This window comes from Perissodus microlepis, chromosome 6, assembly GCF_051167445.1.
Source record: "Perissodus microlepis isolate ML-2025 ecotype Zambia chromosome 6, ASM5116744v1, whole genome shotgun sequence".
NCBI lineage: Eukaryota > Metazoa > Chordata > Actinopteri > Cichliformes > Cichlidae > Perissodus > Perissodus microlepis.
In genome coordinates, this window is record NC_140466.1 from 12,024,323 (window position 1) to 12,040,025 (window position 15,703).

General features: G+C 41.6%; 1 protein-coding gene across 1 annotated transcript; it reads right to left on the reverse strand.

Moving 5' to 3' along the window:
- Window positions 1-336: 336 nt before the first annotated feature.
- On the reverse strand, window positions 337-2,681 carry LOC146385198 (homeobox protein MSH-C-like). Its single transcript, XM_084930807.1, has 2 exons — window positions 2,166-2,681; window positions 337-1,595 (listed from the first exon to the last, which is right to left on the reverse strand). Exons 1-2 carry the CDS (start codon window positions 2,584-2,586, stop codon window positions 1,183-1,185), a joined length of 834 nt encoding a protein of 277 aa, XP_084786933.1. The 5' UTR covers window positions 2,587-2,681; the 3' UTR covers window positions 337-1,182.
- Between the last annotated feature and the right edge of the window lie 13,022 nt (window positions 2,682-15,703).

The window sequence follows — 15,703 nt, forward strand, 5'->3', positions numbered from 1 at the left end:
AATAAGGAAAACAAAACAATACGCTTTGCTCTTTATTTATAAATTACGAAAGGTGCACAATGTGGTAAAAGTAAGCGGATCTGCACTGAAAATCAAACAGCTATGTGGTCATTCCCAAATCAGATAATTAAATGCGTGTGAATGCGATGAGGTTGTCAGGTAAACGTTTTGCACACTTATAAATCACATAATAAAATATCTAAATAAAATCTGAAAAACATTTAACTAACAAAGCTTTTCCGCTGCACTGCACAGTAAAAATCCGCAGAACACTCGGAGGCTCCAGAGGTCAATGGCGATATTAACAGAAAAAAACGTGAGTCAAGCACTTATCAATTCTTGGATAATGTTTATTTACTAAAATCAGTTTTTACAAGTTACTGCACATTTTGATAGACTCATGTATGTACACAGTACAGATACAAAGATATTCAATAAATACCACTTCTCCTGCCCTTTAAGCGAGACTGCAGGACGTTTAAGAACACTACAAATTTTATTTACATTTACAGCAAAATTCATCAAAGTAAATCTAATATCACTCCCATAAAGGCCACGTTGTGAAGGTTAAAAAAACTAATACATGTATTTTTTTCCTAAAATATAATTCTGTCTCCGTTCTTTAAAAAGAATGATAGAAATCGTGACAATAATACAGATATTAACACAGCAAAAATGGACAACGCTACCCGATAACAGAAAAAATATTCATATCTTGAATGAGGAATTCAAGTGATGATAAAGAGAGTACACTTCGGGGTCTTAAGGCACTGACACCAATTAAGTACTTTTCTGTTGCTTTTAATAATGTCCCCCAGCTTTAGAGGATTATTGCCTTTAGATTCGGACACATTTAATTGCCCAGTTGCTACTGGAGAGCATGGAGGACAGGCTGGGATGAAATATTTAAGGCATGTCATCTACTGTGTGAGTAGATGACATCTGCTTATGGAGTTTTGCTTAAGAAAATTAAGGCCGAGAATCTACGATTCTCAGAAGTGGACACAAAATGAGAGCAAGTGACCGCACTCGGAACGATTACGCACACGTTTATACACCGATATTCGCCACATGTCGTATTAGTCTTCGGTTTTGGAGTTTGGGGGAAAAATAGTCTAAACTCCAAAACTTTTTTAAGTGTGCTGTGGCCAAGAGCACACACGCACACACACAGGAACATTATTAAGACAAATAGTACATCCCATAAGTGACGGGTCCACTGAACAGTCCTGGCACAGGCAGACTGGGTCTCGGGAAGGCGTTTGAAGGGCCCCAGGATGGAGAGCTCATGTGCGCTCCGAGGGGGAAAGGCAGCGCGAATGCAGGCAGGACGGGCTTGGAGGCTAACTTAAACTTTTCCAGCTCGGCCTCCTGAAGTCTCTTGGCTTTGGCCCTCCTGTTCTGAAACCAGATTTTGACCTGAGTCTCCGTCAGGTTGAGAGAGTTGGAGAACTCGGCTCGCTCTGCGATGGAGAGGTACTGCTTCTGGCGAAACTTGCGCTCCAGCGCCAGGAGCTGGGAGGTAGTAAAGGGCGTGCGAGGTTTCCTGTTGTTTTTATGCTTCCTTAAAGTACACTGAGTTGGACTTGAGCTTCCTGTCACAAAGAAATTACAAAGAGAAGAAGCTGAAGTTAGATTAAATCGGAGTTAACTGAAGCGGGATTGTCACAGCAGGTGAACGTAAGAGCCCTCGCCACTGGATACAAACACCAGCATAACGCAGCTTACACACACACACTGATAAATACACTGCAGTATATTGATGTTGACAAAATAACCTGCATCACACACTGTCACACCTCTGTGGAATCAAAGGCTTGAGCACATACTCAGATTTTCTGCTTTCATTTATGACTTTTTAAATGTTTAAAAGTTGTTTTATTTATTTATTTATTTTATAGATAACAAGACATATATGGCATCAAATGGTAAAGGGTCGGTGCAGCAGAGAAGCGAGTGTTTCTTGAGCTCAGATGCAAAACATATTTGCATTGTTATGCATTTATTTACCTAATAAATGACCAAATAAAAAGAGTATTTACGCAGCATGCGTGTCTAGGAAGCAAAAAGGCGTCTCACAGTTAAACTTGTTATGCAGCTCCTACAGAGAGGTGGATAAATGCAGTTTATTTTTGTTTCTGATAACTGCGGAGGGACGGACTTACGGGGAGGTGTAGAAAAGGAGGACGTCTGGAACCAAGTGCTCTGATCTTTCTCACAAAACTGTGGACTGTCTTCGCTGGAGCTACTGGAAACACCCTGCGAGCTCTCAGCCGATATCTTCCTCTCCGCGTAAAAAGTCCTTGGAGAGAGATGTTCGCCTTGCCCAGCCACGGGCTTCGGAAGGACCAGAGCTAAATCTGAGGACGAGTAAGAAGTCCGACAGGTGGTCTTCTTGGAAATCAATGACTCGACGCTAAACGGGAGGCTGCTCCGCTGGAGTTTGTATCCTTTCTCGGTTGTCATGTCTTTGGGTTGCAGTTCCTCGCTCTCCGTATCCGTCTCCTCTTTTTGATGAAGCTGTTTGGCGTCTTGGGACGGCGACCCCTGCACAGGATTCATCATGATACAAGGGGATGGGGCCATGCACCTCCGTGCGGCCCGTTTAGAGGAATTACGTGGCTGAGGGGTACGGTGTCCAATGTGCGTCTTTGCGCTGTCAGCGGTGCCCAGTAGCTTTTTACGCGCTGGACGGGGTCGTCTATAAAAGGACAGGGGCTGTCCCCCCTCCCTGCTTCCACCAATCATCTCGTCAAGTTGGCCTCGTGACGTCTCAGAGTGTGGTTTTGATTGGCCTGTAGCCTTCCAAGAGAACATCAAGAAGGCTTTGAAAGGAAGGAGACGTTAATCATACAGACCCCATGCGGTGCGGGACTATTGATGGCTCTCACAAAGTAGCTTAGACCAATTTTAGTGCAATTAACCAGTGGGGAGGACTCTCTTGACCATTTACATCCTTTAGCAGAGCACTTCCATCGGTAGTATTAGTTTAATTACTCTCTTACTGTAAAGCTGAGCAGGGGCTAATGAGTTACGTGTCGATATCAAAGTCGTACTTTTATCAAAGAGATTAAAATATATTTCGTGCCCCAAATTAAATATAATGAAAGCAAATCTATTTGTCAATGAATAACCTGCCCGTATAAGTGTATATTATAGAAATAAAAGTAAGTGAAGCAGCTTAACAGAAATTCCAATCAGAAAGAGTGCGGAGCCAGGATAGAAATTGATTAGGTATGAGTGTTGGTCACACAGCATTGCAGCAATTTAAGGCCTGTCAGGAGCTCTTCTCCTTAACAATAGCCTCGGTTGAGAAGCAACAGGCGTTTTCTTTCTCCAGGTCATACTATTTAATAAGCCAGACAAGTTGTGTTTTGCAAGGCGCCAGACTCGGCAGGATCAAAAAGGAAGATACCTCGGGGAGAAAAGGCAACGGTTAACTCCACTTAACCAATTGTCCTCCGAATATTTCATAGTCCAGTGCATGGAGCTGGGTGGAAACAGGCGCTGACAGTTAACTGTTTCATGTCTGGGTTCATTTTTCCAGTCATCTGGACATATTTTGTTATGCGAAAAAAAATCTACAGCAAAAAATAAATTAAAAAAGAAAGAAACCTTTTGAAACTATCATTAATGTGAAAATGTTCATAAAATGAGAAACATACCCATGATACTGAATGAGTATTCTTAGCTTGGAAGTTTTTACCATTGTAGTTGATAAAGTTCATTTCTGTTCATCACTGAGTTTATAACTGTTTCGTCATAAATCCTTTTTTGAGTGGGGTGTTTTAAATAGGATAAAATAGAATAAATAAATAGAATAAAAAGCACAGTAAATGTGTAGTGAGGTACAAGCTGAATAAATATGGAAATACTTGTGGCCCGACACCTCATGGTTTGATTTGTCGCTCACAACAATAACTACAGTATAAATCCCTTTAAATTTAATAAAGATTAACATCTAAATTCTTCTCCGCTGACATGTCCAAGCTGATATCACATTAAACATGTCAGCAGCACACTGCAGCCTCCAAGCCAACACAAGACCCCACTGAGAACTCACACAGTCAGCAATGCTATCAAATACACAAGAGGAGGATTAGTGTGAAGATGGACTGAGCTAGTGGTCAGTCCAAGAACTTAAGCCCTCCACTTCCCCATCCTCTTTTACTCCCCCAAATTACTTTAATAGCCCCCCTCCAAGGCTAGTTGCTTAACTGGATGACAGTGGTATGTAAACTGACTTGACCTGCCCTGTGCATAACCATGTATCACAGCTGAACCTCACATAGGATTCAGCATCTGACTTTAAATACAATTCACATGATGAGCAGACATTTCTTTAAAAATTTAACAGAGAACCATTATTTGACTGACAAAAATCTTGATTGAGATCACTGATGGCTGACCCCCTGAACGCCCTCAGGTGTAAGAATTTACCTCTCGTCAGGTAAGAGGCACAACTCCTGCTTAATCATTCAACTTGAGTAAATCCTGATGTTGAGTCTGCTCCTTCATTTCCTATCTGACAAAACTAGTCCTCTGTCTCCTCACACACCCTGGCCCCTTGTCACCCAGCTGGTTTGTGTTTAAATGTGTTTAAATGTGTACCCCTTCCCTCTTGCTCATCGCCATACTGTCGTGCAAGAAGGGGATGAGAGTTGGGCCGTGGAGTGCACAGGCTGATTCATCTGATACAGGTACATCCAAAGATAAATCTACATGAGAAGTACACTTACCTCTCCTCCCCTGGTGTTTGGTGCAGTGTATTTAGCTTTGGGCCCCCTCTCCCCTACCTCAAAAGACATTTCTGTAACAGCATGCAGGCGAGTGAACAGTGTCAGAAGGTGTTAGTGAGTCTGAAAGCAGATCTGTTCTTCAAGGTCGATGCAAGCGCAATGGGAAGCACTTTCCCCTCAACTGGCACCAGAAATGAATACTTTTTCACATGTATGTGCAGGGGGGCCGTTTCCAACAATCTCATGTGTAGGTGAAACCATTTATCCAGTTCATAAAGTGGTGGTGGCACAATGAACTATGTGAGAAAACAGTTTAGGGCTGTAGACCTTTAAGGTCACTCTCATGTCAAACTTTCTTTTTTTAATCATAGAGCCAAATAAACCAGTTTTCTTTTTCCTTTCTTTCAACATTTTTTTTTACATATACAGACTCATTGAAGTGTGCAAAAACCTATGGATGCAGATTCTGTGTTATTCCTGTTGAGTTGATATCTGTCTTCCATCAATAATATGTCTATTCCCCACTGTAGCGAGGCCTTCTAACAAACAGATCATTTATGAGGAGTGAGTGAGCCGTGGAACCCAATCCTTGTGAGATGTGTCAACAGTGGCACAAAGACCTGTAGCTACAGGCCTCAGCGAGATGGACACTTTGCTGACATGACAGCGTGTGGAGCAGATGGAGACATGGGAGCATGTTACTCTCAGCAACATCCCAACACGCCAATCTTGCTTTCTCTGGCTTTTCTTGTCTGAAATTAGCTGAAGAAAACCGGAATACTGAGCCGAAGTTTAACAAAGCTACCCTCTTCATGTAATCAAACGGAACATTCTTCGTAATGATGTAGTCATCATTTCTCCATGAAACCAAGAGGTAACTATTTATTATTTAAAAATTTCTACCTCTGCAAACACTTTAATCCGTTCAGCTTCCTCACATACGGCAACCAGCACAGCGCTCTTTGTTTAACAGCAGTTTAAAAAGCAGTTATTTGTGTTGCTCCGTGCTGCGGAAAATATCTTTGACCTTTAATTTGACTTAACAAGTTGATCCAGTCCACATCAGACTGGCTTCAATCCTGCACTTAAACGCTAGTTTGACATTTTCTGCCAAAGCCACTTCCTCTTGTGGCATCAGAGTGCCCTGTGTTTGAATGTCGGGTAATGAGAGAAATATTCTTGCCGTGCTAAAGGAAAGGAAGCAAATTGCCTCCATCATGGCTTCTTTTTTGGACTGTAAAAAAGCAATCAGGGGACGGAGTGCCCTGCGGTGTTATAGCTGCTCTTTTTGACTCAAACCAAATAACAGCAGGGTTTATTTCATACATCAGTGGGTATGGGATTTTGCATTTTGAACTCAGCTTTTAAATTAATGCTTGCTCATGAGCTGATACAGGCTAGATTTTTAAGCAACATCTCTAGCACTGCTCACCACTCGCTTGAGCGTCTTCAAAAACAGTTGTGTTCTTTGAGAGGGTTCCTCCTGAGCTCTCTTGCCAATAGAGATTGTTAAGGAGAAAAACCTCAAGAGGTGACAATGCAATTGGCAATTTCGTCTGGCTTTCCATCGGCCATAGAAATCCACATTCTTGAGGAAAGTCTAGAGACAATGCAAGTGGGCGAGTTAGGTTGAGCACTGGGGACGAGGAACTTTGTGTGGCTACTCTGCGGTCTCATTCACAAACCGAAGAATGTCACCACAATCTCATACACTCTTAGCAGCCAAAGCTGTGATGCAGTATATCTGAAGAAGAAGAAGAAAAAAAACTAAGGCAGCAGCATCAATTTTCTCTTTTACTGCTGGCTTCAAATCCCAGAGAGGCCAAAACCAGTAACTATTGTATAAATTACAGCAATTTGGCAGATATCATATTTTCTGTTTTACGTAATAAAAAAGCTTCGGGGGCAAGATAAGATATTTAAGCGGGGCAAGATAAAATATCAATAATTCCTTTCAAATTATTTCCACAAAGTGTAACTGAGAGGATTATTCAATCCTTATGGCTGAATGCAGGTACATTTACAGTACTCATATGGTCCAATTATAGTAAATTAGGAACAATTTGTATGTATAACATTTCGTTGAACTGGAAAATAATCATAATCACAGCAATAAAACAGTAAGTGTTCAAAACAATTTATGTCAAAAAGGATGACAATTTTTTTTTCTCACAAAGCTAAATCACAGTCACATTTTCTTTTTGACAATTGCTTCCAGGTGAGAATCTTTAGATTTTTTTTCTCCTGTCAGTGTATGTTTTACAAGCAAATGAACCATCCCCCATATTTGATGTGAAATTCATGTAAATGTAGCTGATTTATAAATGCCCCCATTCATTATTTTATTTAAAATGTCCATCACTGGCTTCTCTTTACTAGCTAATCTTGCTTTGAATCTAATTGTAAGTCAAAGATTTTGCAGTCAAAAGCGGTTTCATGCACTGTAGATCCAAGCTGGCAAGGCTTGTTTCATAGTAATAATGTTATTGCAGGCACCAAAGGTCAGAACAAATATGTGTGTTTGAATATCCTGAGATTACAATTTCAAAGTCCTCCCCATGAGAAGTCGAACAAAGGAGAGGGTGGGAAGTTTAAAAAGCGGGGTCTCTTTCAAATAAATAAGCATGCCTCGGTCCTGAATAGGGCTGCTACCCAGCAGCCGGATTGGTTCTCAGAAGACTGAGAGCAGCAACTGTGCACGCTCTCCTTCTTCTTCTCATCCTCCTACACTTAACTCCCAAACACACTCATGTAGTAAACATCAGTAAACCTGATAGAGTCTCACAACTATAATTAACTGCCCCGCTCATTTCTTTATCCCACCTTTTATCACTTCTGTTCACCCCCTTTTCACCCGCTGAACAGACCATGGACGAGAAAGTAGATGGGGGGGTAAGAGCTCCCCCTTTTTGTGCTATTGCTTAATGAGCCTGAAAATACAATTGCACTGTCCTGGCTGTGAAGTTAGCCTGCAGGCTAGTGTAAATTAGCAGTGCAAGGAAGCCTGGAGGGCTGAGTCTTGCTGAGTAGCTAGAATAGAGAGATGTGGTGAGAGGGGAAAATCCTGTTAGGGCAGTGCATATGGAGGAATCACGGTGCATTTTTGACCCAACTGGAGCTCACAGGGCCACTTGTTGAATCCCGCAGTTGTGAATCTCAAATGCAATCACATACAATCTCACTGCCGATCTGTGAGATTTATTGAGACTGCACCACAGCCATGTGTAATGGCATCTATTATGTGAGATGTCAGCTGTTCGTCACATTTAAACCTATAATTCCATTTAGTTCTTCACAATGGCTCCTTTTCAGCCACTACTACAATCATCATTCAATTTAATTTTCTATTCTTTTGTAGATTCCAAGGCAAGGCAGCGGAGGCGAGTCTCCCACATTGCATATGTCCTCTTATGAGCTCGAGATGCTCTTTTGACCGCTCCGCTAGGCATCTGCTGCCCGTAGCTGCATTCTAATGCACATATCCTGCTGGGATGTTAACTTTAGGCCCTCAGTAATTGATGGCTTCCACACTTCAGCCGAGTCCCCCCTTTTTCCTTCTCCCTGCCGATTGTTGGTATATCTCTGTGGTTTGGGGTCTTTCAGTCAACCATTGTTCTTTTATAGAGGAATTATAATAGACTAAAGTAGAAGGAGAAAAGAAAAAGAAAGGAGGGGGAGAGAAGGGGAGGGGATAAAAAGAAAGTCGCTGCTGATATTTAGTGAACTCCGAAGGGGGAGTTTTCATTCTCATTCTGCAAGTTTGGCACATGCCTTCTGTTACTAAGTGGCAGTGGATTGAAAGAGCTTCTTGCATTTCCCATTCTGCAGCTCTGCTAGGTGCCTAGACTTACAACCCTGGCAGCTGTTGGGCCTTCTATGCAGCTATAGACTCCTCTCCACAGGTGAGCTCCCCTACCAAACTCCCAGTCTCCACTTCACTCAATAGGGCCTTTTTTCAAGCCTTTTATCAGTGGGGAGAGGCTGACTTTATGTGTGTGCCCCTCACATAACTGCAATTCATGGTTCTCAAGATTGCAATTAATGTTGCTCATTGTGTAACGCCAGGGTGATTTATATCTTGTTTTAGCATCGTCTTCTCAAGCACACTTGGACGTAGGTCTTTTTGAAATTTTGTGTAAATGGCAATTACAACATCCAAGAAAAAAACAAATATAAGCATCACGCAAACAAACACTGTTTCGGTGGCACAGAGAGTGGACCTTTTTCTGAGGCTTACTTCAGATAAACAACGCTCTAAAACAAATGAATGGAAATGCAGTGCAGCATATTTGAAGGAAAAATAACAATTTTGTATCTAATTTCTCCCAAATTTGCCACATTATGATGCTGCATACAGTATGTGTTTATGTGATATGCTAGCCAAAGTGGCCAGTGGTTGGGTCTCTATTTCTGTAAGGCAACAATTACTTTAAGCGCTATCGGCTGGACTGGTGAACCACTCTAAATGATGTTGTTGTTTTGGTTTGGGCAGGTTTCAGCACCTTTTTTCTTCAGATTTCAGTGGCAGAATATTTACTTGTTTATTTTCTTCTTCTCTTTTTTCTCCCTGAGATGCGAGCTGTTACATATTACTCCTAAGGTGTGGTGCCTCTTCCCTCAAAGGGCTCCACTGTTTCCTCCAAACTGCTGCCAAGCTGGGCTATCTATTCATTTGGTTACTTAAGTGTAATTGCTCCCCTTTGAAGCCTCAAAGAGGCAAATCATTTGCTTTGGCCCCGGGGCAGTAATGGTCACCGAACTGGCGACCCCCTCCTGGTCCGAGAGCGTCGAAGAGACCGCGAGAGGCCAGCTCCCATACGGAGAAGAAATAATACGGCCTGGGCCGCTCAATTTCACCTCCCTTTTCATCCCATTCTTTGAAAACTTTTTATTAACAACAGCTTTCTCTCTCATACCAGGGCGCCAGGAGAGGGGAGGAGAGGAGGCAGAGAGGTGGGGAGGGAGGGGGGTGGTGGTGGCGGCATGAGAGGATATCGGCAGCGGGGGAGGAGATGGGGGTGGTGGAAGGGGTGGCTGTCCCCTGTAGATGTCTGCTGGATTCTCACACACTCACATGCACATGCATATACATACACACATCATCACTAGTGACAGGTCAAGGAGGCATTGAGAAAACAGCCTCCCCCTTCAGTCTCCCCCATGGCTCACACTGCTAAACAGGGATTCATGTTTCATATGCCACTGGCCTCACGTGCATGCGCGCGCACACACACACACACACACACACACACACACATTCCTAGTCCACAGAAGCTTGTGAGTACATGTGCATTTGCTAATATAAATCAATAACCTATATGACCCTGTGCTCATACACATGCATCTGTGTACCTGCTCACCTCACTGTAGACATGAGAATGTATTGACTCGCCTCCTTTCAACCCACGATGGGCCGCGGGAATATGCGGCAACGCAGTACAAAGACCACATTTAACGCTGAAAATTACTCCACCACTTACTGTAATTGTCACAGGTCTGACCACATTGACATTGTAATCTCATAATAAGGTAATGGGAGGGCTGAAACTGTGTACAGGAGTGCAATTAGAAGGGTGTAGTTCAGAAAAAAAGGGTTAAAATGTCAGAGGACAACATTTCCTGCCCAGGCAGAGGCATACAGTACTCCACGTTTGTGTTTTTCACGAGGTTTCACCGATGAAGACAAACCCAAAGCTGATGAAGGTGCTCTGTTTTCTTCCTTATCATCCATGCAGGCTGTAAGTAAAAGGATTACTGGAAATCACTTTTTAGCACAAAAATAACAAATTTCACAAAGAACAATCCCTCTTTAATGCAGGAATTGCACGTTTCAAATCTTACACTCTATCTGGACTCTGTACCGTTATAGCGATATGACGAGGCCTACTTTTAGAAAGAAAAATGATTACTTCTAAATAGCGCAAGTTATCTTCAAGACAGTGTGGAGCCAAATCAATGTAGACAGGCATCCATAAAAAGCCAACCTGGTTATGAATGCTGCATTTTACTTGTATCATTTTGACTTTGAGGTTTTTAAGAGAGAAGCATTCCCTGCAGTCAAGCCAGATGGTAACAATTCTTAGACATATTACGAGCTGCTCTCTGCCAAATAGCATACCTTTGGGCTATGTTTTCAGTGGGCTATAAAAGCCAATAATGTAATTTTGATCTATTTTATCAGATATCACCCCAGCTCTGGCTGCGTTTATATAAGACAAAGTTTTAAACAGTACAAGGAGTCTCTCTGTTTTGCTTTTCCCTCTATAAGTGCACAATTTTCAATATCTGACCCGCTGTGTGGCTTTGTTTGTTTGACTTCTGCACTGGACTGAAATTTGGAGTGGGCCGCAACGGAGAGGTTGGCCTCCATGTCATCAGACATATGGCACTTGGTATATGTAAAAATACACTTAACTATAGGTGCGTGGTTGCCCACAAGATGACTTGTGCTGGCCGGCCCAGAGAGAAAAGGGGATTCTTTGTGGAAGTACTTAAAAAGTCTGACCCTGACATCTCTTAATGTAACAATGACACAGTAGCAAACCATCCCAGCACTACACCACACTCCCCAGTGGCCTGCCATCAGGTCCATGACTCACCACTGACCTTGCAATAACTTTCCAGCGCTCTACCAGCCCCATTTAGAAAATCTTAAGGGACACGGTATTCAGTATGACATGGTGTAACACTAAACACACCTGAAAACAGAGCAAGTTCGCATAAACATACTGAACAACAGAGCCCAGGGATTATATCCCATCTGTGGGTACTTCTCCCTCGTAATGTCTAAAAAGTGTAATTGCCCCAGAAAAAACACAATAAAGTTGGGACGATCGAAGACATTAGCTCAGGTTTTCCATTGTGAAGCATGTTGTTTTCTTCAGGTCCGATCACATCCACAACTGGAAGCCTGCTGTGTGGAATTACTCGCACTAATGGCACTACACACTTTTGTTGCAGGAAATCGGACAGCCAGGCTGTAACTGCTAAAACAGCGATTAAAACCCCCAAATTGCATCATGATGTTGGGCAAGTCAGCAGAGGTCTAAAAAGCTCTCCAAATGAAGTGAACGAGATTATTGAGCAGTTATGGGATGTGTAAAATTGTCTCGTGAAGCTATACCTCTGTCTAATGGATTTCTTTGGAAAAGTAAGACTTAAAAATAACAAAATCTAAATCTGAAGGCAGCTAGTAAAGACTAATTAAAGTTTGCAATAATAACTCTGTAATTTGCTTGTCTGTGGGGTCATTAAGTGTCTCCCTGGCTCGGTTTAATGGGATACAAACTGCAGTTAATGAGACAAATAGTTAGCTGTAATTATGCCCGGCTGAGTGTTGGCTATAGATGCTCTGAAGACTGAGCAACTCAATTTGAGATTTCTTTGTACTCTGTAGGTGCTGCTCATTTGCTGAATTGCGTGTATTATGAGTGGTTTAGATGAGTTTGTTTAATAGTAATTGAAGGTTGAGTACAAATACCTGAGCCATGAGGGGAAAAGAATGATTTGCTGATTAAAAAATGAGAACAGGGGAAAAACAGTTTATGATCAAATAGCTCCACCAGCTTTTAATTATATGTGACCTTTTTAAAAATGTGGTCTCAATTTAACATCAGAGGGAGGAAAGTACAGTGTGCATTATTGTGAGGTTTTATCTCCTCATAGTCATATCCCCTTATTGCTTGTGGTGCTTGTTAAAAGCCATTGTCGATAACAAACGCAATTTTTCTGTGATAAACTGAGTAAGACAGGAGAGCCTCAATGAGCGGTCTGCACAAAACTGTCTTTGTCTCTCATCTCCAGCAGCCAGTTACAGCAGCCCCCCCACCCCACCCCCCAATGACTGAAGTCTGACTTAACTAAACATTTTTTTTTTCTTCGTCCCTTTTTCTCTCAGTGAATTTGTGGTCGTGTGCAATCTTTTAATGAGCTCCATCTTTGACCTAGGTTGTATGTTTCCAGAGATGTCATGTCTTGTAAGTCAAGGAAAGACTTTAATGTTCACATGATTTAAACGTAAAGGGACAGATTCCAAAAATGAGGCCCACTGCCAGAGAGGAAATATTATTCCTGTAAATGAGAAATTGTAAATGTAAAGTACATCCTAGAGATGATGTGAATACACTGGGAGCAACAGACTTTGAAGAGTCTGACCAACTTTTAAGATGAAAACATGATTAAAATTTCCAAATCAAGACGTGCTAATGCTACTTTAACGTTTTCATTCCAAAATGAAAGCCACCATATTCTGCGTTTCCAATGTACACTACACATAAATCAGAATCCAAGTTTTTTTTTCCCCACAATGCAGTTTTTTTTCTTTACCGTAAATTTGTTGTGCGTGTTTCCTGTTAAAACACATGACTTATGTCTTTATTCTTAACTTCAGATCATAAGGATGAAAAGAAGGCAAAGAGAAGGAAAACTAAAACAGAGAAGGACTTTGGCTTGTGACCGTAAGTGACATGCTTGCCACGGCATTGTTTGAGGTTTTTGCAGACCTGTAATCAAATTTGGGAAGGTTTGGAAACCTATCGTCATGGTGTGCTCTCCAAGACAGAATGATGTCCAGTGAAACAAAAAAAAAAGAAAAGAAAAGCTCTCGCACACATTCAACATGCTGTGCTAGACTATGAGAAAATGTCTTTCTGAAAAAGAAATATCCCCCACAACAGCAATTTCCATGCACCATGAAAAACGTTCCTATTACAAATACAGTTGTTATGTCCTTAAATCTGTTTGTTTTGTCATATTGCTCCGGGGTTGTTTCTTTTTCAGGAAACCCTGCTTCAATTAAGTGTGATGGAACACATGTGTCCTTTATCGGGGGCCAGAATCTTCTCCTGTTGGCCTTTGAAACGACACCGGCTCCACGGGATAATTGGGTTTTAAAGGGGTATTCTCCCGGGTTGCCACTTCTTGTGCCTGTCTGCGTGGATCAGCTGATGTCTATAGACTTTTTATAAGTAATCATAAATTGGTTATATATGTAGCTACAGGGCTGATAGAAATCCTAGGACCCAACTCTTTTTTGTGTTGGGCCCCTGACACGCAGACAGACACACAGACTGACATCCCCCTCATAGGTGCGTGACTAAATCTGATTCAATTATATGATTCACCTTTGAAGTTTTACACTTTCTGCAAAATTGATGATTGTGCTGATTTAATGTGGACCTCACAGTAAACAAAAGCAGCTATACAGGTGTGGGTTTGGGTTTTTTTGCATGCTTTTGTTAGTAATAAAAGAAGAATTACAGAACAAGAGCTCGGCACTACTTAGTAATATCCTCTCTCCGTTTCATTCAGCTCATGACTCAGCTGATGACCTTCCTGCCCTTCACAGAGATGCTCCATCAGTGGAGGCTTTGGTGATCTCCAAACCTCCACCGACAACAAACCAGTGTTTACTGTTATGCTCCGCTTGCGTCACGTCACCAAAACAACAGCCTGTATGCCAACAAAAGACTTCATATTAAAAGCTTGTGACAGAGAGCACTTTTTTCACTCAGAAGCAAAGGGAAGAAGATTAAAAAGTTTATCCTCCTCATTGCAGAAGATAGGTTTGCTCTCAGAGGAGATTGTGACAAAGACAGACTGAGCAGAGTGGAAAACTGGTTCCCTGCAATCATCTCCTGTCATCCTTTGCAGCACTTTGGCCTCCACTCCAATCATCTATCTACGAAACGCTCCTTTGAACAGCTGAACTTCTTGTAACCCTATTTGATTTTGTTTATTTCTTTATATGCTGTGTTTATCTTTATGTATACCCTTCCAGTGACTTAAAGGAACAAAATAAAGCAACTCAATCACTGATTTGCATTGTATGGAAGTCTCTCACAAACACACATGCTTTAACTTTATCAAAGTAATTTCAGCTAACTATAGAGATCTCCTGAAGCGCTGTCTTAATGGTACTGGACTTAGTGTAAAGTTTTACACTGGCTGCCAGGGGCTCAGAATAACTGCATGAGTCGTCAACAGGAAGAGTGTGCTTCATGACTACAGGCCAACAACTTTAATTGGCTTTCTGCAGGAATTTCTGCTTTGGCAAACTAATTGACCCACAACTCCCTGGTGCTTTATCAACACAGGGAAACGCCACTGGGCCGATAACCAGCCAGCCTTGTAAACCAATCTATAACCAATGGCCAATTTGAAACATGTGTTATTGGCTATTTTACAACGGGTCCCCACTTTTCCTTGACTTGGATGTTTTGATGTATGCACAGGACCTTTTCATGTCGAGTCTGTCACTCTTTGATTGACAGACTCGACAGAGCCAAGCCAGCATAAGTAAGTGTTACTGTATCTCACCTCAGAAAAATCTTGGGAAAACTCACTTTGGTTGGTTCACCAAAATGACAGTGTGCATATGAGCTTGGTTTTTGTTGTTGTTTTTTTTACTTACCTCTTGTGGTGCCGTATGAAACTGTCGAGATTGTCCAAGTTTTGTCATGTTGAGCTTTCTTCTGTCACCTTTGTGCAGCAGAAGGTAATAACATTTAACTGGTTATGCTCACAGCACTGCAAAATTAATATCTGTCTATTGTTTTCTTTTTTCTATAAACATCTAAGTACAAAACAAGCCTTATTTAAGAAACTGTGTATAAAAAATAAACAAAAAAAATACGTTTCATTTAAGGGCTGCTGTAGGTCTTGAAAGACATGATCTCTCAGATTTGCTCATGAAACTGGCCCCTTTTGCATCTTTCGTATGTGTTTACTTCAGTCGTAAACCATGTATGAGTAAACCACTGTAGGAGACCTTTAAGTGTAATGAGGGAAACCATTGCCTTGTTCCTTTATTAACCCTCGCGTGACAAAGCTATGTTAGTGATCAAAATAAATGACTGGGATGTTTATGTTTATGATATGCATGCTATTTTTCAAATAACTATATTATTTTTATTGAATCCTTTATTTAAACAATAAAAACAAATCTTTTTCAATAGAGACCTGTG